This window comes from Thunnus maccoyii, chromosome 19 (genome assembly GCF_910596095.1).
Source record: "Thunnus maccoyii chromosome 19, fThuMac1.1, whole genome shotgun sequence".
In the NCBI taxonomy this organism is placed as follows: domain Eukaryota; kingdom Metazoa; phylum Chordata; class Actinopteri; order Scombriformes; family Scombridae; genus Thunnus; species Thunnus maccoyii.
In genome coordinates this window covers 15,481,458-15,507,175 of record NC_056551.1, presented here as the reverse complement: position 1 = coordinate 15,507,175, position 25,718 = coordinate 15,481,458, and the positions used below count along the sequence as shown (strand labels likewise).

The 25,718-nt window shown below is 39.3% G+C and overlaps 1 protein-coding gene and 1 non-coding gene across 2 annotated transcripts; both read right to left on the bottom strand.

Annotated features, from left to right (window-relative positions):
• Positions 1–1,390: 1,390 nt before the first annotated feature.
• Positions 1,391–8,944, bottom strand: ddx54 (DEAD (Asp-Glu-Ala-Asp) box polypeptide 54). Its single transcript, XM_042395016.1, has 20 exons — positions 8,666–8,944; positions 7,106–7,232; positions 6,888–6,958; positions 6,604–6,792; positions 6,444–6,493; positions 6,291–6,332; positions 6,104–6,199; positions 5,894–6,015; positions 5,609–5,670; positions 5,136–5,267; positions 4,796–5,006; positions 4,555–4,686; positions 4,181–4,402; positions 4,016–4,089; positions 3,733–3,936; positions 3,343–3,488; positions 3,108–3,221; positions 2,884–2,994; positions 2,652–2,743; positions 1,391–1,993 (listed from the first exon to the last, which is right to left on the bottom strand). Exons 1-20 carry the CDS (start codon positions 8,783–8,785, stop codon positions 1,731–1,733), a joined length of 2,580 nt encoding a protein of 859 aa, XP_042250950.1. The 5' UTR covers positions 8,786–8,944; the 3' UTR covers positions 1,391–1,730.
• trnac-gca lies at positions 8,454–8,525 on the bottom strand. The gene has a single exon. It is a non-coding gene; the product is annotated as a tRNA-Cys (tRNA).
• Positions 8,945–25,718: the final 16,774 nt, after the last annotated feature.

The following is a 25,718-nucleotide window of genomic DNA, read 5'->3' as shown; positions in this document are numbered from 1 at the left end:
TTCATGGTTTCTAGGGGATGAAGCCTAATGACTTTGATGATCCCCTAACCTTCTCTATAGCACCATCAGCAGGTCATAGTTTTCACTTATCTTGTGAAATATCCTGGGTTTTTGTGTGTGCTAATTCTAATGTTATCCTCCTAACATGCTACCTTCCTTATAAAAATGAATTTAGTTAAGTATATATTAGTTATATGTTTAATGTTTATCTGAAGCTTATATGATGCTTCAGCAGTCTAAGTTAGTCAAATAAAGTGGATATCTTCCACATTTAGTTGTTATAGTAAAAAAAATTCCCTCTTTGTATCTTGACAGTGTTTTCCTGTTCAGCTGCAGTGGAAGGATCGTAACAAAAAAAGGGAATTTGGCACTAAAAAGACTAACTTTGAAAGATATTGAATTGCTTTGACTAATTTGGACAGCTGAAGCCTTATATTAGCTTCAGATAGACTTTTAAATACTTTTTTTCACAGGAGGGCTGTGGATTTTCTCTCCATTCACTTACATTGAAAGTGCATTATGAAGGGATCTCTTAATGGCCATTATGAACAAGAGGAAGGATTACAGCAAGAAAAATGTGTCAGTGTTCATTTGGGCACCTGAATATTGTTTTAGGACAGACTTGAAAAATTGTGAACCTAACCTTTAAATACAACCTCATAGAGCAGATAGCATGGCTAGCTTAGCTTTGTTTCCCTTTCTTCTTCTTCCCACTCCTCCTCTCGCTATATCCAAGTTACTTTAAGTGGTAGCGAGTACAAGGTGGCACCTGAAAAACCTTAGGAACACAGATTGCTTATTCCTCCCTAAGTGCTAGTTTTCAAAAGAGTGCATACCTTTTCAAGATGCTGGCAAAGAAGAGTTGACTGGCACAGTTTCAAAACAGAAATTAGAGCTGATGGAAAATATAACATCTTGGGCCTACATACATTTTAAAGAAAAAGCTTCTCAGCTTTCACTGAACACTCATTTGCAGATAATTACATCATTTTTGAAGCTGACATTTAAAGAAGTGGGTGACCTCAGTTTTGAGGTTCACAGAAAACCAACTCACACAAACCAGTACCTCATTTTTCATTCATGCCATGCACTAGAGGACAAAATGGGAGCCATCCAGTCATAATACCACCAGGCAGAAACAACAACAATCATAAAGGCTTGAGGTAGGATACAAAGTCACATCAAGGATTGCGGTTACCCTGACTGGGCTTTAATTGAAATAGCAACAAAAGCCACGACTACAGCTCCACCCCATTTATGACCCCGTTTAATGGATGTATATTGTCGTCCCATTTGTAGCAAAAGTTCATCAGACGTTCATTTCTATGCTGCACTTTTGTTTATTGTATAAACATGTGATTGCCTGCAAATAAAATCATGACACAGAATCTGACCTTATTCATATCTGTATTTTACCATCAGTTAATAATGTGTACAGACATATTTAAGTACTCAAAAACAATTAAACAGGTTAATCTGCCAACACGCTTAAAAGAAGGAAACCCAGTTCATTGGATCATTCTTATACATACTCTGTGTCAAATACAAAGTTCGGTAAGCAATGAGGAAAAAGGTAAACCGAAGTCTAGAAATGCTTTCCTCAACTCTTCTCCTTCAATCCATAATCATGACAGGCACCATGAAATTCTTTAAGATGGTCTGGGATGATAAAAGTATTCATCATTCAGTCCCGTGTGGTCACAACATCATCCCTCTGTGATCCATCCTCCTCACATTCTCTTCCTCATCTTGCCCTTCTTTTGGTTGCCTCGTCCAAAACCTGACTTCTTGAAATCTCCGAGAAACTGTTTGTTCTTGCCACGGAGTTTCTGCAGGCCGCCACTCTGCAGGAACTGGTGCTTCTGATTTTTCTTTCGTTGTTTCAGGATTTGATCATTCGTCTTCAGCTCTGTGCGCACTCTACGGCCACCTGGCGTTACCTGCGATCGTCCAGGGCTCTGGAACTGAGGACCTCGCTGACCACGACCACGACCTGGGAGAGGGATGAAACAGAAAAAAAACATTACTTTTTTTTTTTTTAAAAAGGTACAGCAGCTACACTTGATAGACCTGCGATTTACACAGTGACTTAAAGTATTAATTTACTTTCCGCTTGGAAATTAAAGGAATACTTTGCCATTTTTTAGAAATATGCTAATCAGAGTCCGATAAAATAAAGAAATAGTCCGGCACATAACCTCTCATAAAAAGGTAATTTTATGTCATTTTTACTCTTAATTTTTTACAGATTAAAAAGTCAAGATATGACCTTTTAATGAATATCGTTGCCTTTAGACAGAGCCAACGGCTAACCGTTTCCCCCTAACTTCAGTCTTTATGCTAAGCTAAGCTAACCACCTGCTGACTGTATCTCATACTAACTAACCCTCAGCAAGAATTCAAATAAGCGTTTCCAAAAGTGTTGAACTATTCCTTTCAAAAACAGACGGTGAAGGTGTGCTAAGGATGATTTGCAACAGTAAAATAAGACTTCAAAAATGTGTCAACAATGAATAATTATAATTATTGCCTATTAGGAACATTTTGTTTAAATCCCATAGACCTCATTAATTACAACTGCTTTAACAAAACAGTCCATTAGATGTAATGAATAATAAGTGTTCAAGTTGAGACAGAGGATGCTCTCCTACCTCCTGGCTTCCTCCCTCCTCCTCTTCCCGTTTCTCCATCTGAGCCAGATCCTCCGTCATCGACCCTGTACTTTTTCTTCCACTCCTCGTAACTGACATGTCGTTAAATCATACAACATCTCAACAATACAGCTAAATATTGTCACAGTGAGAGAGAATAGTAATAAATTTTCAAGTAATATGACAGCAGTGATAATAGTAAACACAAAGAGACATTTTGTTGAAAGGATACAAGTTCTTTTTGTTCTTTTTGTTCTGGATGACTTGGCCGCCGTCTGTTTTTATCTTTTTCTTCTGGTCTTCCTTTCCTGTGTCTCTGACAAAGCGCTTCCTCTTGCGGTCCCTACAAACAACAGAGATGCACCGAATGATGATATATGAAATGGCAAAATCAGAAGTGTAAGGTGTATGAAAAGAAGACAGAGACTTTGAACGAATGAATGAGTAAATTTTCACCATTTCATCATTTTTTTGTGCTGGTTGAACCGGTCTCCCTCATCTCCCATGAGGTCCAGGACAGCTGTGGAGGCCTGTTGGTCGAAGGCACTGCCCTCTCCGCCGAGACTTAACCTAACAAGAACAGGCATGACAGGTTATAAAACACAGATAATATATTTTAATCATATCTGATGTAATTTACTTCACATTTCATACACATCTCAATATGCCTTAATAAAATTTGTATCCTCACCCTCTCTCAGAGTTGAAGTCTTTAGGTCTGTAGGGGATGTAAAACTCTTCATCTTTGCCTGTTTGTCTGCTTTTCTTGCTCTTTGATTGTTCCCCATCTTCCTGCCGGCCTTTCCTCTTTCCACCGACCACCTCCGAGAACACCCCCTGGTGGAAAAATAAAGAATTACATTTTTATCAAAAGTGACACCTATGTTGGCATTTGGTCAATAAATGTACAAAATGAGGATATTTGCAACAGTAATTAACATTTAGAAACACTTGAATAATGATGTGTTGGACCAGTGTTATAAGAAGAAGCAAATTAACACATCATGAGATTTTTGGCCTCAGTGCTCCACATGCTGATCTCTCAAAAATATGAAATGACTTGTTTCAAGTCATTTTTTACATTTAGAGCGTCATCATCCTGGCCTGCGGTGTGTGTGGTCTCATCGGTGGTGGAGAGGTTGATGGGCTGATGCAGGAGGCTCTCTGCAGCCAGGTTATCTCTATGCTTGTTAAATTTGTCCACCAACCGCGAGTCCTTGGAGCGTTTGGCTCGCATCACCTCACCGGCCTGTGTCTTACTGTTGGAGTTGATTTCAAAGATAGTCTAGAAGAAAGAGACAACACAGGTTAGCAGGAAATTGCAGCACAATGAGATATCTGCATTGTCATCAATTGTAACTCACCGATTTGGATTTGTAGCCCTTGATGGCATCAACTATTTGAAGGCGGTCTAGTTCCATTTTCTCCAAACCCGACCCTAAAGCGAGATAAATTAAATGCTGTTACTAACTACTCCCTGAGCATCATTATCACTGCTCTCTACATAATTCATCCTCCTCCAAACTGACCCAGTAACGGATGAACAGCCATGATGGACAGATCTGTGTTTTTGACTCGTCTGACGGACTCTGGCGAGGGGTTTGGTCGAGACTTGAGGTACTGCTTGTAGGCGTTCTCCGAGACACGATGCAGGTTTTGCAGGTCTAGGGAGTTGTCGTGTGCTGCGATCAGATTTGAGCTTTCATCATCCAGGATACTCTGAGGGACCCGCCCGAACACACCGTCTACATCTGGAGGAGGGGAGGCGAGGTTTGGATAGCAGATTGACAGGTAAGACAGTGATAAATAAGGAATACTTTTAAAAGTCTACCAGCAGCCTGAGTACATCAATCCCAGAGTTCATTCATCAGTTGAAACCTGGCATGCATTCTAAAAAGGCTACCTTGTGTGTGTTCAGGTGTGGCGATCTGAACGGGCCTTCCAAGGAAGAGGTGAAGGTCGTATACAAAAGGCATCTCATCTGTGCAAACCATACTGTAGGTTGTGCCGCTGCGCCCCGCACGTCCCACACGACCTGAAGGAAAAAGACCAACCTCAGCACTTCTTCCTCTTTATTGAAATTTGGTAAAAGGATCAAAAAAAATCTTATCATCAATCTTATTAATTGTTTCCATAACGCTCACCAACTCTATGCAAGAAGAGCTTGGCCTTGGAGGGGAAGTTGTAATTGACGACATTGTCCAGCAGGGGGATGTCTATACCACGAGCAGCGACATCAGTCACAATGAGCACCATGGCTTTCCGATGCACAAATTTTCCAATGTTGATCTTCCTGGCAGTCTGATCCAGGGCACTGTATATGTAGGCACACTCCACACCTTCTGAAGTCAGCAGCTGGACAATAAAACAAAAGAACAAAAATATGGATACTTTCAAACTTAAATCTCTGAGTTACTAAGATTGTTCACTGAGGAAAAATACACACAAATGGACTTTGGAGTAATTCTAGTGTCTTTGTCTTACCTCCTTGAGGTATTCTACATGATGTTTGGTGGCAACAAAGACTACCGTCTGCTCCTGAGGTTTCACTACGTTCCTCAGGAGATGTAGCAGCAGGGCCGGCTTGTCATCCAGTCGCAGATGGAAGAATGACAGCTGAGGGAAGACAAGAGAAATTAAAAGATTTTGAAATGGATGGATAGATATGAAGTGAGGATTTAGTTCAGATCATAATATGCATAATTTTTAACAATCATACAGTCATTTTTATGATGTACTGTATGACTTTCTCACTAATAAAGTAAGAGCTTGCAAAGAGCACCTGAAGGCAGCATGGCATTACACTGCCCTGATAGAAAGCAACAGGTGCTTTGTGTGAGGAGAAATGCTGAGTGATCATAAGGTAAATGTTTTTCTCTCCTAAAACAACAACCCAGAATCATTAGCACTTTAATCCCGACTCATGTAATGTTTACTAAAATGTGTCCTCTCTTTACCTTAATCTGATCACTGAGCTTAGAATCCACATCCAAACGAATCAGTACTGGTTCTGTCAGCCCTGGAAACAAAACAAGTTTATTTAGTCAGCATGAAGCCTTAAGCCCCAATATGAAAGTCATTATGATAAAGATGATGATTATTATGACGGTTTGCGGACAGATGAACCCAAAAAGTAGACTCAAATCAATTTGAAAACCTTCAATCATGATTGATGTATGTAAAAGCACAGAGCGGCATTAAACCAGGATAGATTGTTGGGTTTTTTTTAAAGGTGATCTCACCAGCTCTGGCGAACTCCACCAGCAGTTTGGGCAGAGTGGCAGAGAACAGCAGAGTCTGTCTGGTGTCTGGAAGCCTCCTGATGATCTCCTGAAGCTGCTCAGCAAAACCCATTTCAAACAACCTGAGTGCAAGAGGAACATGGTTACATTAAAACACATTTGCATACAGTGTCTCCAATCTGTGAAATGAAAATATGCCACATTTCTCACCTGTCAGCCTCATCAAACACCACATACTCCACACCGTGCAACTTCAGGTTCATTTCCTTGACAACGTGCATGAGACGACCGGGGGTGCCAATGATTCTGAAGGAGGAGAACAGAGATCAGCATTGTAAACGCAATTATTATTAGTTAGCACCATAACACAACAATCTAAGCTTCTGTGTGTACTCACATGTCAGGGTTTTCATGAAGAGCAGCAAACTGATCCTCCATTCTGGAAAAGACATTTAAATCAGTATAAGTGGAAAAGAAGAATAACTGCACAGATCTCAAAGTACAAGAGAATTAAAGAACAGCAGCACAGGACAGCCAAGGAATCACACACCTGTCTCCACCAAGGATTAAGGCGGTCTTGAGGCCGGTGAATTTTCCCAACTGTAAAACCACAAAAAAATAAATAAATAAAATATATATATAAATAAACACAGCTACATATAATATCAGCCAACAAACACAATAAAAACTCATCAGTCTACTCGTCTGACCTCTTTCGTGAACTTCATGGTCTGCAAGGCCAACTCTCTGGTGGGGGTCAGGATGAGGGCTCTGGCTCCTGTTTGGGCTTGTGGGGCCTTCAGCTTCTCAAACATGGGGATCAGGAAGGCGGCTGTCTTACCACTGCCAGTCCTAGCCATAGCCACCACATCCTTGCCATCCAAAATCACCGGGACAGTCTGCAGTGGTGAAGAGAAGGATTGGACGTGACATATTGTGCTGTAAAAAGTCACAAATATTTGGATTTCAGGATCCTGATGTGGTACCGACTTACCTTTCTTTGGATTGGAGTTGGGACTTTGTAACCCTTCTTCATGACCCCCTTGTATACAGGGTAACTGAGACCTGAAATCACACATAATGTAGACTGAGTGAACAGGGGATCAGATTATACTTTTTCAGCTCAAACCAGGCATATACAGGTAGACTTCCACTACTGTCAGCAAGCAGTGAACACGCAGCCCCATCTATGCACTCTTCACTGTCTCTCACCCATGGACTGAAATCCTCCAGACTTCTTTTTCTTCTTGTTTTGGGCTCTGACCAGCTCCCTGGTGTCAGGCTCCACATCTGACAGGCAGTCAGAATGGGCGGGGAATCGCGGCAATTTCCTCCCTGGCTGTGAAACCATAAAAAAAAAAAAAAACACATGAGGTCTTCAAAATGCCATGTAAAATTTTGAAAAATCATGTTCCTTTCAAGGTTAGAAGGAGGGATGAATATTGTTTGATGACAATGTTCACAGGATCATTTTAGGAATAAGCGTATTTCTTGACACATTTTGCCTCATGATCAATTTACTTAGTAGATGATGACTTTAACAACAGCAACACTCATTACATAGAAAAGGGATTTGCTGTGTGAAATAGCGCCTCTGCTATTCTCCCTAAGGTGTAATATTTTATTTCATAGAAGTGTATTCATTTTTATGATGCTAGCTGAGGTGGTCTTTAAAACACTGCAGGAAACCCAGCTGAATGATTCCTGCAGTCTTTGTTAATCTTGTGACATTTTATACATCCCAAAAGTGAGAAATTCAGCAGCAGAAGAAATCAAGCGAAAAAAGGCAGACACAACTAGTTAGTACAAGAAATGGTATCTAGTACAAATAAGACAATTCAGCCGATTGTCAGAAAATGAATCTGCAACTATTTTGATAATCAATTAAATATACATGTTATGTGTCATACATGTAAGTAAACTGAATATCTTTGGAGATGATTAAAAAATGATTAGCCGAAGAAAATATTCAGCAGATTGATCGATAATGAAAATAACAGTTGCAGCCGTAGTTAGATGTAGGCATAAATGTATGTGTGCACAGCAAGAGCTTATGGTACTTTTGTGAAGGTGTTAGTATAAGTCACAGTGGCAATGACAACAAAGCATATGAGCAACACTTGTAAAGAACAGTAGACTATATTACATGCTTTTGAAGTACACTAAGTTAATAATTACAGTTTCAGTAGATAGATTACTGCAACTAACAATTATTTTCATTATCAAACTGTCGATTACTTTCTCAAATAATCGATTAGTTGTTTGGTCTATAAAATGTAAGAAAATGGTGAAAAATGACGATCAGTGTTTTCCAAAGCCCAAGGTGATGTCCTCAATGTCCACACCCTAAAGATAGTCAGTTATCTATCATAGAGGACTAAAGAAACCAGAAAATACTACATTTAAGAAGCTGGAATCAGATAATTTGGACTTTTTTTCTTAAAAAATGACGATTATCAAAAAGCTTGTCGTCTGATTTAATAGTTGGCAACCAATCGATTAATAGTTGCAGCTCTAATTATAGTCATGTAGCATGTACAAAGTTTGTTAAAACAGACTTAGGGGGCATCCGGATTTGAACCGGAGACCTCTTGATCTGCAGTCAAATGCTCTACCACTGAGCTATACCCCCACTGTATCACCCTCACGTGTAACACAGCTGACATCACCCACTCTCTTTTAAATCAGATAATCTGTCAGTAAGTCAAACATCTCCATGAACAAGTGCTCAGGAGATCAGATCAGAAGCGGAATAAGTATTGTTTTCCTTACAGAATCATCGTCCTTAATTTGAGCAGCCAGCTCAAAGTCTCCAGTGTCAGAGTCAGCCTCCGGCTCTCTGCTGGCGGTGTGTCTCTTCTTCTTCATCACTTTCTTCTTCCTCTGAGCCATCCTGACGTTTAAGACTGCGTTCGAGACGCTTTACTGAATAATTATATAAAACGGCAACAAACTAGTGTTCAAAACAACTCGTGTCAATCTCAAAACACAACAGGACGACGAGCAGACATATTGGACCACACGTGTGAGCTGCTTCTTCTTCTTCCGTTTCATGACTGTCCCTTATAGCTCACTACCGCCACCTACTGACACACACTGATAGATCAATTAATTTAGGCTGTAGTTGGGCAGATAACAGTGAAGAGTGTGAAACTTAATATGAATACGATAGTCATTCTTATTTATTCTCTCATTAGGCTAACTTATAGTCAATGAAATAATAGAAAAATTAGAATATTCCCTATTTTTCTGGGGACCCCCTGGAAGTGCCTCAAGGACCACCGGGGGTCCCCTGACCCCACTTTGAGAACCACTGATCTAGATAACTTTCTCTAAGACTATTATACTGTAGTATACTACCATTGTGCTGTCTTATAACCTCGTTTCTGATGTAACAATATCTCATTTACTGACAGAGGATTTGTGGTTGATATAATGTACTTCAAAGCCAATAAGGCAGCAGCTAAATTTAACCATATAACTGAATTTTCTGGTTTCTATCCCCTCAACGCCCAAATGAATATCATTAATTCAGTGGAGAACACTGATATTTTGTTTGAAATCTCTGAGCCTTGATGAACAGGAAGCAATTAAAGCGGCCCTCCACTGATTTTACACATGACAGTTAATTTATTTGTCATGCTACTCAGCTGGTGAGGGCTTGGAGACTTCAAATTTTTGATTAAAAAACCGTATTACAAACTGAGGATCTGGAGTTTGAAAGACAGGCTGTGAGGGTCTAATGAACGCCATTGTTGGATGAGAAAAGACTGGAGCACACTGATTGATTTGCAGCCTTTAATAGAGCAAACAGACCAACGAAGTCACTACTGTGTCTTCATCAGAGACAAAGCGACAATTGATTTGCATTGTGGGAGGTCTAGGATCCAGTTTATTTGGAGCTTGAACCACACATGTGAATATAAAATCATTTTGTTCTGGTTCTTGCGAATCTCCCAACTTTATGGAAGTGAAATACAACATTTCTTTAGTACCCCTTTAGGAGATCATATTATTTTTATATTATGTTAGTAATAATAACCTAATCTTTTGCAAGAGTGTTTTGACACCCATGTCTGGATCAAATTACAAGATAACAAGACAACTGATTATATGACAGTTTTAAAGAAATCGCAATTTTTCGCAAAGTTTTTGTGTTGTTTCACCTTATTCATATGAGACAATATACATATACATCCAGTTTATTCCTACATTCTGTTAGCGTTTCTACCTGTCCACTCGCAACGCTGGCACAAATGCCTCATTGTAAAGTCTAAGCTTAAATCTTGATTACACCCTAATTTCCACAGCAGTGTCTCTGATGCATGTCACACAGCCACAATACAAGGCTGATACAATAATCAGAGTAGCCCACGGTGCTTTATCTAGGTCAGTCTTTCTCTGTCAGTATACATAAATTCAAAACCTTTGTTACATGCCATGATTACTTTTTTTCACAAACATCAAACTGAACACTTTAAAACTGTAGAAAACAGGGACAAACAAACATTTTTTTTTATTAACGTGTACCTTTATCCACACAATATATAATAAAAGCGTGTCATTTCCATGCCTGGGGTGCATAATATGACAGAGAGATTTTATTTCTCATAACTAGACCTCAGCACATGAGTACTGTCTTGCCACTCCAGCCTAAACTCATATTTGTCATTTAGCTGCATTGTTTGCAATTATAATCTCGGTTACCTCATACTCATGAAGTGGTAAAAGATGTGTATGCGAAAAGTTAAAGAATAATAATAAATTACCCTAGTGATGACTATATATTTATATAACTCAAAACTCATGCGGCCAAGGAAGACAACCAGAGCATTTCTTTCTGTTGCGTAACTTTTCATGAAGTAACTGCATAGGACATTTTGGCAGGCAAAGCCTACCCATCCATGCAACAACTGTCACACTTATGCTACTGGAATCCTGAAATATGCTACGAGATTTCTTCAAAAAAACAGATTTTACTCCACTGCACAAACATAAGCCTCGAGACAGAATCTCTAACTTTCAGCAGGCATTATGCACTCGTTTCATATTCTGTCCTGATAAAGGCCCCATGAACCTAACTATCATAAGTCATTGTTTAGGATAAAAAGTTTATTTAACACAAAGCCATTTTCTTGTTCCCTGTCAGATAATACCATGCCAGGATGACATAACAAAACAGAGGACGCTTTATCTTCTCCCTCCATTCATAAATACTGCCCTGCCAAAGCTTATACAGAATATCCTTGCTTGACAGCCCAGAATTAATCTTAATCTTACTCAACGAGTTGAATCTGTAAGGGGATCAAATATGAGATCAAATATGAGTTTCTTACTCGTATTCTCATTTTGGTTTTGTCTAAAACGCTTCAGGAAAAGTAATTCTGTCAAATGTTGTTCCTGAAAGTCTCCAATAATCCATGCATTTACTTCTTTCTGCACATTGATTATTGGACAAATGTAAATGTCAGTGGTGAGTTCCACTTGTGGTTTCATTAAAATGTGAAGCCATCTGCTGCTCAAGAAAACAGCTGCCCAAGACATCAAAAACCCAGCCGAGCATGTTATTCATCAAGGGCCAATATTGGGATTTCAAACATGTTTTTATTTCTATTTTTAATTTTTTTAAAAATCTGTTTTGATCTCATGGGAATGTTCATGTTTTATTGGGTGTATCATTAATGAAAACCAATATTTGTAAAAGTGTGGATTTGTTATTGGCAAAAAAGTGTACACTTTCTATTGGTCAGTATGTCTTCAGCTTACAGGACTTTTTACATTTCCACACAACCTTCAGTTGTCTCCAACCAGCCAAAGTCTCATTTTTTAAATCACCCAGTGGAAATGTGTCCTTTGGATGATAACAGTGACACTAATATGGCAGCCAAAACGTGCACTGCGCTGTTTGAAGTCAGTGGGCTGATGTACAGTAAATAAGTCAACACCATGGCAACAGCCTGGAGCTAATGCCATTCATATTCCCTCACAGAGCTGGGGCTGTGGTGGCCTGGAGGCAAATCTGTTCGGGGGAGCTGATGCTGGGTTTACGCACAGGCAATAGGTGCAGCAAGCCACCTATAGGATCTGCTTTTGTCCTTAAAAGATGATTTAAGTGATAAAGCCCAGGGGGGATTAAGATATGAAGCTGGCAGGGATGGAAAGGTTGTGGTGCTGTCAACTTGGCAGTCAAATAAACTGGGTGTTGGCGTCAATGTGCTGTCAGGTCAGCCTCCAAAGCTCTTGGCAGTGTCTTCACTCTCATGTTGAAAACATGCTTCCGAATCACTGCTTCATCTCCACGTTATGTAGTTCAGGCAATTTAGTTTCTGATGTTGTTCATTATTCATGAGGCAAGGCTTTTAATGTTTGTGTCGATGCATATCATAGGCTACATGTGAAAGAAAATAGAGTAGCATGTTTTGATTTCCCTACTGGGAACAAGGCTGCGTAACGCCCCACCTCTTACAAATCCCCTGAGAGCCCTATAATTGATCTCATAAAGTGTAACAATAAGATCTATAAATGACAAACAGAATTTATCAGGATGAAATGTAGGCCAAGCTAAGCTGCATCCTGAGCTAAAGGGGACTTACAGGGAACTATGTGACCTTTCAAAAATCTGTAAATTGTGTCAGTGACATAGTTTTAGTTAATACACAAATGGTTCACCAAGCAAGTCAGTGACTAAATGGGCACTGAATAAAAGTCATTAGGGAAACAGATGTCAAAATGTCTCAGGTTGGATTTTTATAAAGATGTTCCTGAGCAAAGTGAGTGTGTGTGTAGCAGATGCTGCCTCCTAAGCCTCAGAGATTGAGGGGAATGTTTAAATTAAGAGATTATTGAGCTGATGGTTTTGTAAAGCTAAGCCTTTAAATGGGGGTAGCACTTAAATATTCTTCCACCCTATCTGTGTCAGTTTAATTATTTATCAACCGCTCTTAAAAGACTGGGCTGTGGGTTCAGTGGGCCTTTTAAAAATAGTCCAAACATCCAATTAAATTGCGAGTGATGTGTGCCGCAGCATATCAGGCGGGCACGTCCCCACAGCAAGCCTTCAAGTGGTGGTTTGAATTTCCATGCCAGATGCTGTACATCCAAAAGGGCAAATTAATCTCTGAAATCTGATAACAGTTCCTCAAAAAGTTTGAAATGCTCTGTATGAGATGAAATATTAGTTTGGAGTTGCATGCCATGGAATGATTATAACCTAGTTGTGAAATGTGAGATTTACTGTGAAACTGTTGTTGTTAGTCCTGTGAAACATATTTCAAAATTCAAATTCAGACCTGTGTAAAGATTTCAAATCAAAAACAAATCCACAAAAACTTGGTCATTAGGCTATTGTGCATTAATTCAACACCATATGACCAATTTTCTGCAAAACATGCCTCTTGACCAGCGACCACTCTGCATCATGTAGTTGTGAGTAACCTGGTGAGGAGGACAGTAGGTTTCAGGGCAGTCGAAGAGAAGGTCACAGCCTGGTCTTGGGCTCACTGGGCTGGCATGGCACTGTGGACGTGATAGCGCCACCCCCAGTGACAGCAGCAGATGGTGAGAGGGCCCCGGGGCTTCACCCCCAGGCCCCTGGGCACAGAGACAGAGCAGCCATGCACAAAATATCTGGCCACTGATTGGACTGTGCCTCTTAAGATGCCACAGGCTGATAAGACGCTCAGAGATGCAGCGCTTACACGCTTGAGAAGACATATAATTATGTTAACCCGGTAGTTTCTCTGGAGCCTCCACTCTCCCATCATGGTAGACATTGTAGCTTATCAGGTCAGTAAATGGGAAGTCTTGCTCCAGTATTGGTTGCAATACATAAAAAAAACAGTTGCAGGAGGTGTTAGCCTGACCAATTTGTGGTTTTGGATGTAGATCATAAAAGAGCATATTGGAACAACTGGTCCTCCTACATTGCAAAAATTCTTACACACATAATAGAAAACAGGCAGACATTTTAATATATTGCTGGAATGTATCAATTACAATATGTACATGAATTATTGATTCATGCAAAGCAAGAAAATGCTTTGTACTACATTATATGTTCATAAACTCCTGAAGTGGAAATCTGAATTCATGTAGTGAATTGATGCCTTAAAACCTGAATATTTGTAATTCATAAAAAAATGCTGGGAGAGAAATATAGCAAAATTTAGAAGTGCTTACATTTCCACAACTGAAGCTAAGCCTTTTGCTAAGACGTCTCTTTTGCTGTATAAGGAGAATCCGGCTTTGCACTCCCTTTAGTGTAAAACTGCAGAGGCACATACATGCGGTCAAACTTTCAATTACTTGATATTCTGGGTGCTAAAAGGCAGTTTCCCTTCAGGGCTCCAGTAGTTAATCTTACAGCTAGTGCCAGCATTAAGACGATAATCATGGGACATGTGACAAATGCACAAAAACTGTCCCTAAAGGGAAGCGAAAGAGACCCCGGAGGATTTCTCCAACCAGCCAAATTGGTGGGGCATCAAAGTCTCTACAAACTGAAATCTCTAACCTCACCGCTCCCCGTGTAGTTTCCAGACTTTTTGTTTTGATTTAGCTGCACATAGCCGGCAGAATCTCTGCCCATGTTGTAGAGTATTGTGGTCAAACATTACTGGATTACTGCTTATTAACACTGCAGAGAACCCGCCGGGCTGCGGTTAATACATAAGACTTAATGGCCATTTTCAGTTTCATGTCCTCTACAGTTCTTAGGGCAGGGTTATATGTGACGACAGATGCCCAGAATTAAAGCCCACAGAGCAGAATTAACTTTTCATGTGTTTCCTCCTCACATCCTTGTTGTTTCTTCTTGGTCATTGCTTGCACATCCTCTGGCTCTTTTATACTCCTTCCTCTGGTGTCTTAATTGCAATTTCATCAAGAATTTAAAGCCATGTAGCCTCTCTCTATTCTTGTCACTGTCAGTCCAAACTAGCCACCGCAAGGGACTTCAAGGGAATTTAAAGCAGCTATTGTGTGTCATAAGATAAGTCAGGAGCAGCTCGGGGAAGACTCACTTTCATCATTGTTGTACTGCCGGACCTCCTCTACCCCTCCAAATCCATCCTTCCCTCACTCCCTCTTTCATGGCTTTATCACTCAAAGGCTCAAGCAGCTCAGCAGAATATAAATGAATAAGAGCTGTAAGATGGGGGGAAGAGGGAAAAGGTCGAGACAAAAATTGCATGTGCACACCAGCGTTGGGACCACTCTATTATGCTCTACACCACTCGGTTTGGTTGTGTTGACACCATGTGAAAAATTTCACATTATAGATTCATCATGCCCGTCCATGACAAATGGGAATCTTGGCATGCTGAGTCGTACGTGTGTGTGGGTGAGTGTTACTTTTAGAATTAGGATAAGACATAAGATAAGGATTTTATTATAGAAAGGCTCGCGGTTACTCTTCACACGCATAAAATGGAATATTGATTCAAGTTAAGCTTAAAACAGCATCTTTTCCACTGTTATGCACACACACACACACACACACAACTGTCCACATGGCCCTTTTCTACCTACCATATGCTTCACACAGATAGAACACACTGCTGGCATGTCTCTCGCCCTGTTTTTCTTTCACACTCATACACACACACAAACAATGACTCATGAATAGAAGCACCGAGAGGAGAGACAACTCACACACAGCTGCACACACTTAGAAATAAAAAGAGGCACATATGTGTGCGTGTGCAAGACAAAAAGATGACATGATTAGGCATTGTTTGTTTTGTAAATGAGCTCTAATGAAGAGATACTTTATCTGGATTCCACTGCAAAACATACAGCACCAGTCAAAAGTTTGGTCACACTCTCTCATTCAAGTGAATGGGAGGGTGTGTCCAGACTTTTGACTGTATGTGGAAAAATCTGTACCCGCCACAGTAAATATGTCTTAATATGAATGACAGCGATCATTGGCAGCCATCTATCAGGCCGGACCATATGTTGCTTTGGGTGGGGAGGGAATGAGAGCTTACTGCAAAGCCTGCCTTATCCTTTGGCATTACAGTCTCTAAGAAAGGATTTACTCTTTAATTCTTGATTAGATAGAATTTTCTCCCCAGTGTGCGAGCACAGTGATACACTGAGCAGAGATAACCTGCCCTGTTGGGGAAGTGTGTGTGTTTGTTTGTGTGCGTGTTTGTGAGTCCTTTGGCATTGCTACCCCTCACACACATGCACAGACTCACTCACGTACACACACACCAACCTGCCCCCTGGTGTGCCATCCCATTTAGTGCCAGGGCTTTTAACACTTTGTGATAGGGCTATTATTAGAAGAGATGGATTATCAATCAGGAATTAATCCTGATTGATGTGTTTGCCTCAACTGGAAAAGGGACACATTCACTGCGGCACTGTTTGTTTTTATCTCTGTGATTAGAGTAGGTGGTTCTTTCCCCCCCCTTTTTTTTCTTCTTCAGGAGGTGACATGAGAGCAGAGAGGATTTTTTTTTTTCTGTTGTTGTGATCAAACCACTAGTTCCACCAGCTCCTCCATGCTCAGGAGGCAAGGAGACCGCTGAGGAAGACATTCATTTATTTAGTTCCTTTACTCATTCATCTTCCTCCCCCCCTCATCCCTTTTGCCTGACTGGCTGCTGAGCTGACTGACTGCCTGGATGGTTGGCTCCCTCTCTCACTGGACTCTCACTGGCAGTGCACTCACACACTGCATGAGCTTCAGTGAGGCTGGGGTGGAGAGAGACAATCAGGGCTGTTCGGGGCTTTGAAAAGTGGGATCGCCGCTAGATTTCTCTCTCTCTCTCTGACTGTTTTTGTGGACTATTAAATGAGAGCAGAGGAAATCTCTGGCTCACTCTCCTCCAGCACTGAAAACTGACCATCTCTACTGTGCTGCATCCATGACTTTACATACCTGGCTGGTGTATGGGCTTGGATTCATCTTGGTTTGGGTGCTCTGCTTGACACGGGGTGAGTGGGATATGTTTTCGCCTTGAAATGTAAAGTGTATGTTGTAGATATGAACATACTGCGTTGGTGTGTGTGTGTGTGTGTGTGTGTGTGTGTGCATGCGTGTGTGTGTGTGTGTGCACGCTCCCACACGTGCATGCAGAAAAAGCACTGGACTCTAATGACATGACAAATATATAATCCGTACTTAAAACAATCTTTTCCAGCCAAAATAATCTATAACATGATATACAGTTATACAGGTAATATATTTCTACTGCAGTATATGAATAAGTACAGTAAAAGTATTATGAAAAACAACTTTAAATGTTTGCAAAATATAAAAATAATAGCGCAGTCGCATTATAGAAAATAAGCTGGTGAGTGTTCTAGACCGAAACCAACAGAATTGATCATGGTAATATAATGAGTGGCCATGTCGAAAGGTGATTCCAATAAATATGCCTTTGTTCTGCATGTAATTGACCTGGGAGTTCAAATCTGTGCCTCCTGACAATAGTTAATATCTATAGGTAGCAAACTAAATTTCCCTATAGAGCAATAACGAATGACCTGCACTCGGCTTGGCTGTAACCTTTGTTTCAGATGAGGGCCAAACAATAGGAAATTGGGTTTTGTTGTGTGCAGAGATGTCGTTTGCTTGGTTCTTTCTCAGTGTTTGGTTTGAGTCAGATCACCTCTGATCCCAACCCCAAACCAGACTGAGGGTGAAGTAAACTCTTGGTCAGACTAATGATATCATGTTTATCTTTATCCATGAAAGGCAGTAGGTGAAGCAACAAAGCTGGACATAAATATAATTCTAGTGTATTATAAACAGCATTAGATTTTCAAATGAATGTTATTTGAAAATGAGCCTATATTTGGAATAACATAATATGCGTAAGCCATATTATTGTCACACGAGAAAGGTAATCTATCTGAATGTAATCTAACATCTGTGATTTAAAACATACAATATTCAATAGAAATTCGAAAGATGATGATGATAGTATTGGGGGTTTTTTTTTAAATAACCATTAAGCAAACATCACTAGAAGACATTGAGCTTAATACCATAATAGCACTTTTTTTACTACCTGTGATATATTATGTAATTCTTGATTGCAGTATGCATTCAGAATTTGATTCTTATATGTTTATGGTGCCTTAAAAGCTCATTTTCAATCCAAATATCCTTATTATATTTTTTTAATGTTTCTTGTTTGTCTTCTTGTGTTGTATACTTTTCCCTTTCAATTGTCTTATACCTACATGTTTCTTGTACATGTACACTGTATAAAATAGTATACGAGTATAATTGGCTCAGTTTTGAAATGCAAATGAGTTGTTTGCAACGTGTGCTCAAAGCAAATACATGATACTAAATAGTTAATCAGATTTAGGTCACAGTAGATTTAAATATCTTTGGACTTAATCAACCTTTGCAGTGCACACTAGGACAGGACCTGGTGTATAGTCATAACAAATTGCATTGTACCATGGGAGTTTAATGTCTTTCCAATATGTCCTCATTACGTTGACAAATGCTCATGCCCGGCAGCTTTTGTGTAACAACATGGTATCACGATGAATTGTTAAATCGGGTTGTTTGCCAGATGTAAATGACCATTCCGCTGTTTTTCATTTCCAGCACCTTACTCATCTCTAATGAAATACTCTAGTATTTATGAAAGCTTTCACTGCATGCTGTATCACCAACAGGGGAATATGACACATCCCCTAAAAGCTGGCATGTGCGCTCTGTCCCTGTGAGGCTTTACATTGATTCCAGCAGATTTCTAAAGTGATTTTTGTAAGAGCATTTGCCTGGGATTAGTTTCCTCCTGAAAGCTCCATCAGAGCTTTTGGTGGGCTATTTAACAGAGCAGAGGCAGCGAGAGGCTCACGCCCGCGCTCTGCCCTCGCACTCAGTCCACAGGGCTGCACAGATAAAGAGGGAGGATTGGTTTCAGGCAAAGCTGATCTTCCATCTTGTGTGTATGGGATTTTGGAGGTCGGGCACAGGTGTGTGTGAGGGGTCTGAATTCACGGACAATCCCTTTAAGCTCTAGTGGATTTGTTCTGTTTAGGCTTAGCCTTACTTTCTTGAGAGAGTTAGACATTTGGGAAGCGAGACAGCGGCGGAGGACATCAGGGAACTAAAGCTGGAAGAAGTCTTTATATTTCTGAAAAGATATGCCTTAAAATTCCTTTGTATCAGCTTTTAATGTGTGCTAGCTCGTCTCTCATTTTTTGGCGTCAGTTCAGAAGGAAAACTAAACTGCAAAATCTAGCTGCATGCATGTTGACTTAGTCCCTCTCGAGTCCTGTAGCTTCCACCACTTACAGGGTGCTGAGTGGTAGAGACACGGCTTTGAGATCGCAAGCTGGAGCTGGCAGGCAGACAGCTTGGGATGGGGTGTACTACTGAGGGTGAGTCACCCTTAAGCAGAAGCTTTAGAGGAGGAAGAGGAGAGGAGAGGAGTGGAGAGGAGAGGAGAGGAGAGGAGAATTAGCTTTTTTGCACTGTTTATGTACTTATTGTATCAAAGCTGAATGACTGTTTGGGTGTTGTCTACCATACATACTGTATGTGTTTCATGATATAGTGGGGATAGGCAAAATGATATAAATTAAATAAAATAATGGACATTTTTAACTCTGAGGTAATGACCTCAACAACACAATGTCTACCAGCAGCAACAGTCAGTTTTAAAAGAAACACAAAACACCTTCATATGTGAGTTTTCAAAGCAAGATGACACAATTAAGAGAAATCCAAAAAGACTAGATTATGTGCAGCCAAATATTCAGATGCACCAGTCAAGAAAACATTTAATGTGCCAACAGGAACATGTTAAGGTGAATAGTCTTGATGAAATTAGTAAGGTGTTTTTCAGGAGATATGGTTGTTAACACAGACAGGTTGCATCAACAAAGAAGAGCAGCAGTCATGAATAAAAACAGCGATATATGGACACATACAGAAGGGGTTGACAAATGCTGGTGATTGGCATACAATAATGTGACCTAATATAACACACCTTTATTGCAGTTTTTTAGTTTCATAGTCTTTATGTTGTTTTATTGATGGTCCATATTTCCAGATGTTCTACCCACCACTGTAGGTGTCAATCTTTTATTAATAATAATAATAATAATAATAATAATAATAATAATAATAATAATAATAATAATAATAATAATAATAATAATAACAATAATAATAATAATAATAATAATAATAATAATAATAATAATAATAATAATGCATTTTACGAGAATAAATCTGTGCCACACAAGTCTTAAGCTAATATTCTCTTATTATGTGAAAATTGCATATCGAAATCTTTATAATTATAATCATAATGGTGGTGTGAGAGGCTTCCAGTGATCCCCATAGGTTCTGTCTGGATCTCCTGTCTGTAGTACAGTATATGTGCTGATAACACTCAGCTTTGATGGAACGTCTTCTCATCTTTACTACTTATGTATGCTATTCCTTCCATAGCAGTAAAAAAGCAGCAGGGAAGGTTCCATTGCTTATGTATCTTTGTGGTGTTACAGAAAACAAGCTGCCAGATTATCTTAAATTGCACCCTAACAAGTTGTCATGTACTGTTCTGTGTGTCCCCTGCAGTCCAGGGGCTGCAGTGCTATGGCTGCAACATCATCCAGGGCCAGAGGTACGTGGACGTGGGCTGCTCCAACCCAGAGGTCATTACTTGCACCCACTCACACAAGGGCTTCAAACACCGTTTCTGCATCAAGACAGAGAGCAGTGAGTAAATCGCTCATGAACATTATTCAAAATTGAAATATATTCTTCCTTCTCTTTATCGTGTAACTAAGTCAGCTAATGAGTCTATGTATGATACTTATTTGCAGAATATTTATGGAGTAGCAGATTATTATTAAATCATGATGAATTCACTGTGACGTGCCACTGGACATAGGCATAATCATTTTTAATCATACTTTCATGTGAATGTTCTTGGTCTGCTGATGTGAATATTCAATTGCTCCCTGCGCTGAGGGTAGTTACATAACCCTACTTTGGTGCGCTTTGCTGAGTAAATTATAAGTCATTCATTGTTTGATGTTAAGTCAAATGGAGGATGTAGACATCCTCGACAGGATGGTGACGGTCAGATGAGTAGTTCTGCTGATATCCATGGAAGCGTGGACAATCCAGCTGTTCGTTTGCTCGACGTCTAAAGGATCCGCTCATGTCGAAAGGGCTGATGAGGCACCTTTTTCCATTTGCTAAGGGAAATTGTAAGCTCAGACGAGGACTGACAACACACCATCAATATGACAAGCACTTTGTCAAAAATCTTGAAGCAGTCTTGGCTGTAATCTGTGGCCAGTCAGCCTGTTAATCTTCATGTGACCCTGCCAAACCCAAATCAAATAGATGTTGGTGAAGTTCCATAAGAGTCTTAGAGTTCTAGTTGCCTTTGTCCACAGAAACAAGACATCTGTCCTTAAACCACAACCAGTTCAATGCCTTTCTCTCCTCAACAATGTCCTCTCACTTCTCAGCCATCCCCATCCACTGAAATTAAGTCCCTAGACAGGTGAGGAACTGTAGTGGAAGTAAAGTAATTATGTGATGTTAAGATAGGCTGGACTAAGAATTATCATGATGATGATTTAACATTTTGTATTACTGCACTACACAACAGGTGCATCGTCTAATATGAAACAATCCAAACACGGACACTGAGCTGAAGCAAGTTTATAGATTAATGTACTGATGGTCACTTTAAAAACCAAGCCTGGAGAGCCAGGTTGGCCCTGCCCTCACCTAGAAAACCTGATCACTCTTCACTTTCAGCTTGGATTTTAACACAGCAAATACTTCTGAGCTCCATGTTGTCTAGGGATGTCAGTTTGTCTTTTAGATTATAAACGACAGATATGTTGTCAGGTGCTAATTAGAAAAAAATAACCATAGTAACCACAGTAAAATCTCATCATAGAAATTAACTGGAAAGGCATAGAAAAGCTGAAGTAGGGCATTTTATTCATATTTGGGGCATTTTGTAATTTATTAATTATTTTAATTAATAATTCACTGATGGATAGTATTACTGTTTCAAAAACTATCAGATTCAAATTATGCATTTTATCTTAAATGGTTCTTAGGACTCAAAACAATATCAAAAACTTTATAAATTATCAGATGGATAATTGATGACCAAAACTCAGAGAATCTCGAGCTCTGCAGCTCTAACATAAGTGGGGATTTAGGTTTGACATGCTTTATTGTAATGTTGAAATGCCTTGTTTGTATATTTTTTCAGTATAAAGCCATTACATTACAGATTTATAGGCTATATAGACTAAACAAAATATTCTGAATGTAATAACGCTTCTCCAAGTTTTTTATTTCTTGAATTTAAGAGTAAAAGATGGACTACTTTCAGAGGTTTCTCAGCTGTGTATCCTGTGGAGTAAGCCTTTAAGACCTCTAAATGTCTTCCTCATTACACACTTGCAGTATTTGATGCTTACTTATGCTTTTTTTCTTGCTGAGCCAAACACCAGCTTGTCACTCTTCTCTGACTGACTGTCTCCCCCCACCCTCCTCCTGTCCTTCCAGCGGCCCTGGGTATTGTCCTGACCAGTGGTTGTGCCACGTCCAGACACTGCCAGCAACAAGAGCTGCCAGGGGTGCGCATCCACTGCTGTGACTCAGACCTTTGTAACAGCGCACCCTCCTGGAATCCAGGCACATTACACTATATCTGTGCACTAGCCGCCCTCTTGCTGCTGAGGATGTGGCTGTGATTTGGAGTCACTCTAGAGAGGAGCAGAGCGTCACTTTGCTGCACATGCAGAGTATGGGAGAAATGTTTTGTATTAAAAACTCATGTCTTATCTTAGCTGTTAATGTAAAAGGGCTGAATGAGAGTTTTACTCTGTTGTGGTGTTACTGGCGAGCACCTTGAAATAGTAACTTTGTCATATTGTTAGATTGAACTTACAGTCAGAGAAGTGGCAAATATCTGTGAATATGTTTGATCGAAATAATGATGAAACGGCTTGCAGTCGTCACTGAATTTATCATGCACATCCACTCACTCAAATGTAGCTGGAAGTATATGGGACACTATGAGACATTTGTTGCCAGGAAAGGAAATTATCTCAGAGTTATCAGTTCATCAAGTAAAGGCTTCTTATATCAGTAATGCAGTGGCGCACTGACTTCACTTTTATAAAGGCTTAGATCCTCTTGTACTGTAAGACATACACCCCCTTTCTCTGTTAAGGAGTTCATTATCTTTGTCAAGATAAAAAAAAAAAATATTTGTGTGGGCTATGTTCTTTTAAAGTCTCGGGCTATTTACTTTGCAAAATGAAGTATATTTTTTTAGTTTGCTGTCCTGTTCTCCCAGCTAAGCTTGGGAAAGCACACTGCATGTGGTTATATGTACGATTGTAAGAAATACTGTACAGTGAAAGCATGACATGTTGTGAATTACTGTATTAAAATGTTTCATATTTTTCAAAAGAAAAATGCTTTGATCTCTGACATTTTTTCCCTATGCAAAGACGCACTATGAATGCCACATACAACACATAATCAGAGCGATCTAAAATTACTTGTGATTCACATGATTACCGATACGAAGAGTTTAATGCCAAGACATTAAACTGTAGACAGAGAGACAGTATTTGCTTTGAACATATTAGAAAAGCTAAATCATACTGTACATGTTGTAAAATGTACGATTTATACACTTTGTATAAGAACAATATGATTAAGGCCACTTTCATAGAGACATATACTACATTACACTTACATACTGTCTGTATTATATAGGGTATGTACTAATTAACTACCATGTACTTACACATTTGTATATCACACACACTAGGGGTGGGTGATATGGCAGTACTGTGAGATTTATAATGTGGTCTATATGATCAGAGATTTTCGAGGCAATTTTGCATCAATTTGATAAAGTTCCTTGATTTGGCTGATATCTAGATTTGCAGGATTAGCTGCAAAAAGACATTTCTGTCCGGTTATTTTATCTATTAACAGTTTCTACAAGGATAACATGTATTGTATTATCATATCAATACTGTAATATAAAATAAAAATCAAATATCATGATAAAGTTTTTTCCTCGAATTGCAAACCCCTAACAAATACCTGTTTCAAAACATACTGTAGTGGCCCAACATTGTATGAAATCTGTATACAATTGTCACAGAAAGGCAACATTAGAGCTGTCTTACACAAAGACATTTTGACACAATGGAAGCTTGCCAGCTCCAAATATTTGATAAACACTTCATATTCACTTTCCTTATGCTGATTGTTTGCTTGCAACAAATGTGTTATTCTAACCAAATGCAAAAGACATTTTTCCAATGAACACATAAACACATTTTAACCTGGCTTCAAATGTGGGCCTTCAAGCTGTCAGCTTGTTTCTCACTGACAGATGTGAAACGAAGCAACCAATGCAATAAAAAAAACACACTTCCTTGCTTTATATCTCAATCACCAGCAAAAAAGGTTTTATGAAGCAACTAAAGATGTTATTCATGAAGAGTAATTAAGCAAAATGGGTTTTCTTTAATTTCTTTAAAGTATTTATGTTCAAATGAACTAAAATTATAATTCTGTCATAATGTCAATCCATTTAAATGGTTTTATGTTAATGTGTAGTAGTAATTGGTGCCAATGCAACAAGTATTTGAGTACAAATTAACAATAAATTATTTTTAGTATGGGTTAGAGGGATCTAAACGGCTAAAACTCACATCTCACAATAAGTCAAGCACAGTGAAACACTAACCTAAGTGCACAGAATCTGAAAATGTCTATCACTGTTTCCCAAAGCCCAAGGTCCTCAAATGTCTTGTTTTGTCCACATGTACACAACCCAAAGATATTCGGTTTACTATCACAGAAGACTAAATAAACCAGAAATCATTCAGATTTGAGAAACTGGTATCAGAAAATTTTTCTTAAAAAATGACTCAAAACAATTAATCGATTATCAAAATAGTTGGCGATTAATTTAATAGTTGGCAACCAATCGATTAAAGGGGAGGTTCACAATTTTTCGAGTGTGTCTTAAAACAGTCATACCTATGAACACTGAAAGAGGTTTTCCTTGCTGTAATCTTTCCTCCTGTTTATACTGGCCACTAAAAGATCCTCTTTAAATACGCTTTCAATGTAAGTGATGGGGGCCAAAATCCATCAGTCATTTTGTGCAAAAATGTAAGTTTATCTGAAGCTTATATTTGGCTTCAGTAGTCTGAGTTAGTACCATCAATTGGATATCTGCCTCATTTACAGTCTTTTTAGCATGAAATCCCCTCTTTGTGTTTCCTCAGACAGTGTTTCCCCGTTGAGCTGCGGTGGGACAAAAAGAGGGACTTTGGCACTAAAAAGACTGTAACGTTTAAAGATATCTAGCCTACTTGATTTGACTAATTTGAGGCTGAAGCTTTATATTAGCTCCAGATAAACTTTTAAATACAATTTTGCTCGGGGGAGGCTTGTGGATTTTGGCCCCCATCACTTACATTGTAAGTTCATTATGAAGGGATTTTCTAATGGTCAGTATGAACAGGAGGATTATGGCATGAAAAACCTATTTAAATGTTCATTTGGACACCTGACTGTTATTTTAAAACAGACTTGAAAATTTGTGAACACGTCCTTTAATCGATTAATCGTTGCAACTCTAATCTGAATCCAGGTGAAACAGGTGTAAACAAATCCCCCACTTAATCAAGTATGATTTCACCTAAGTGGTGATTTAATTATCCGATACAGCACTTAATCAATATTAAGTATTATACCAATACAGTATACATGAATACACCTGTACAGGTGAAGCAGCCTCCCACCAAACACGCA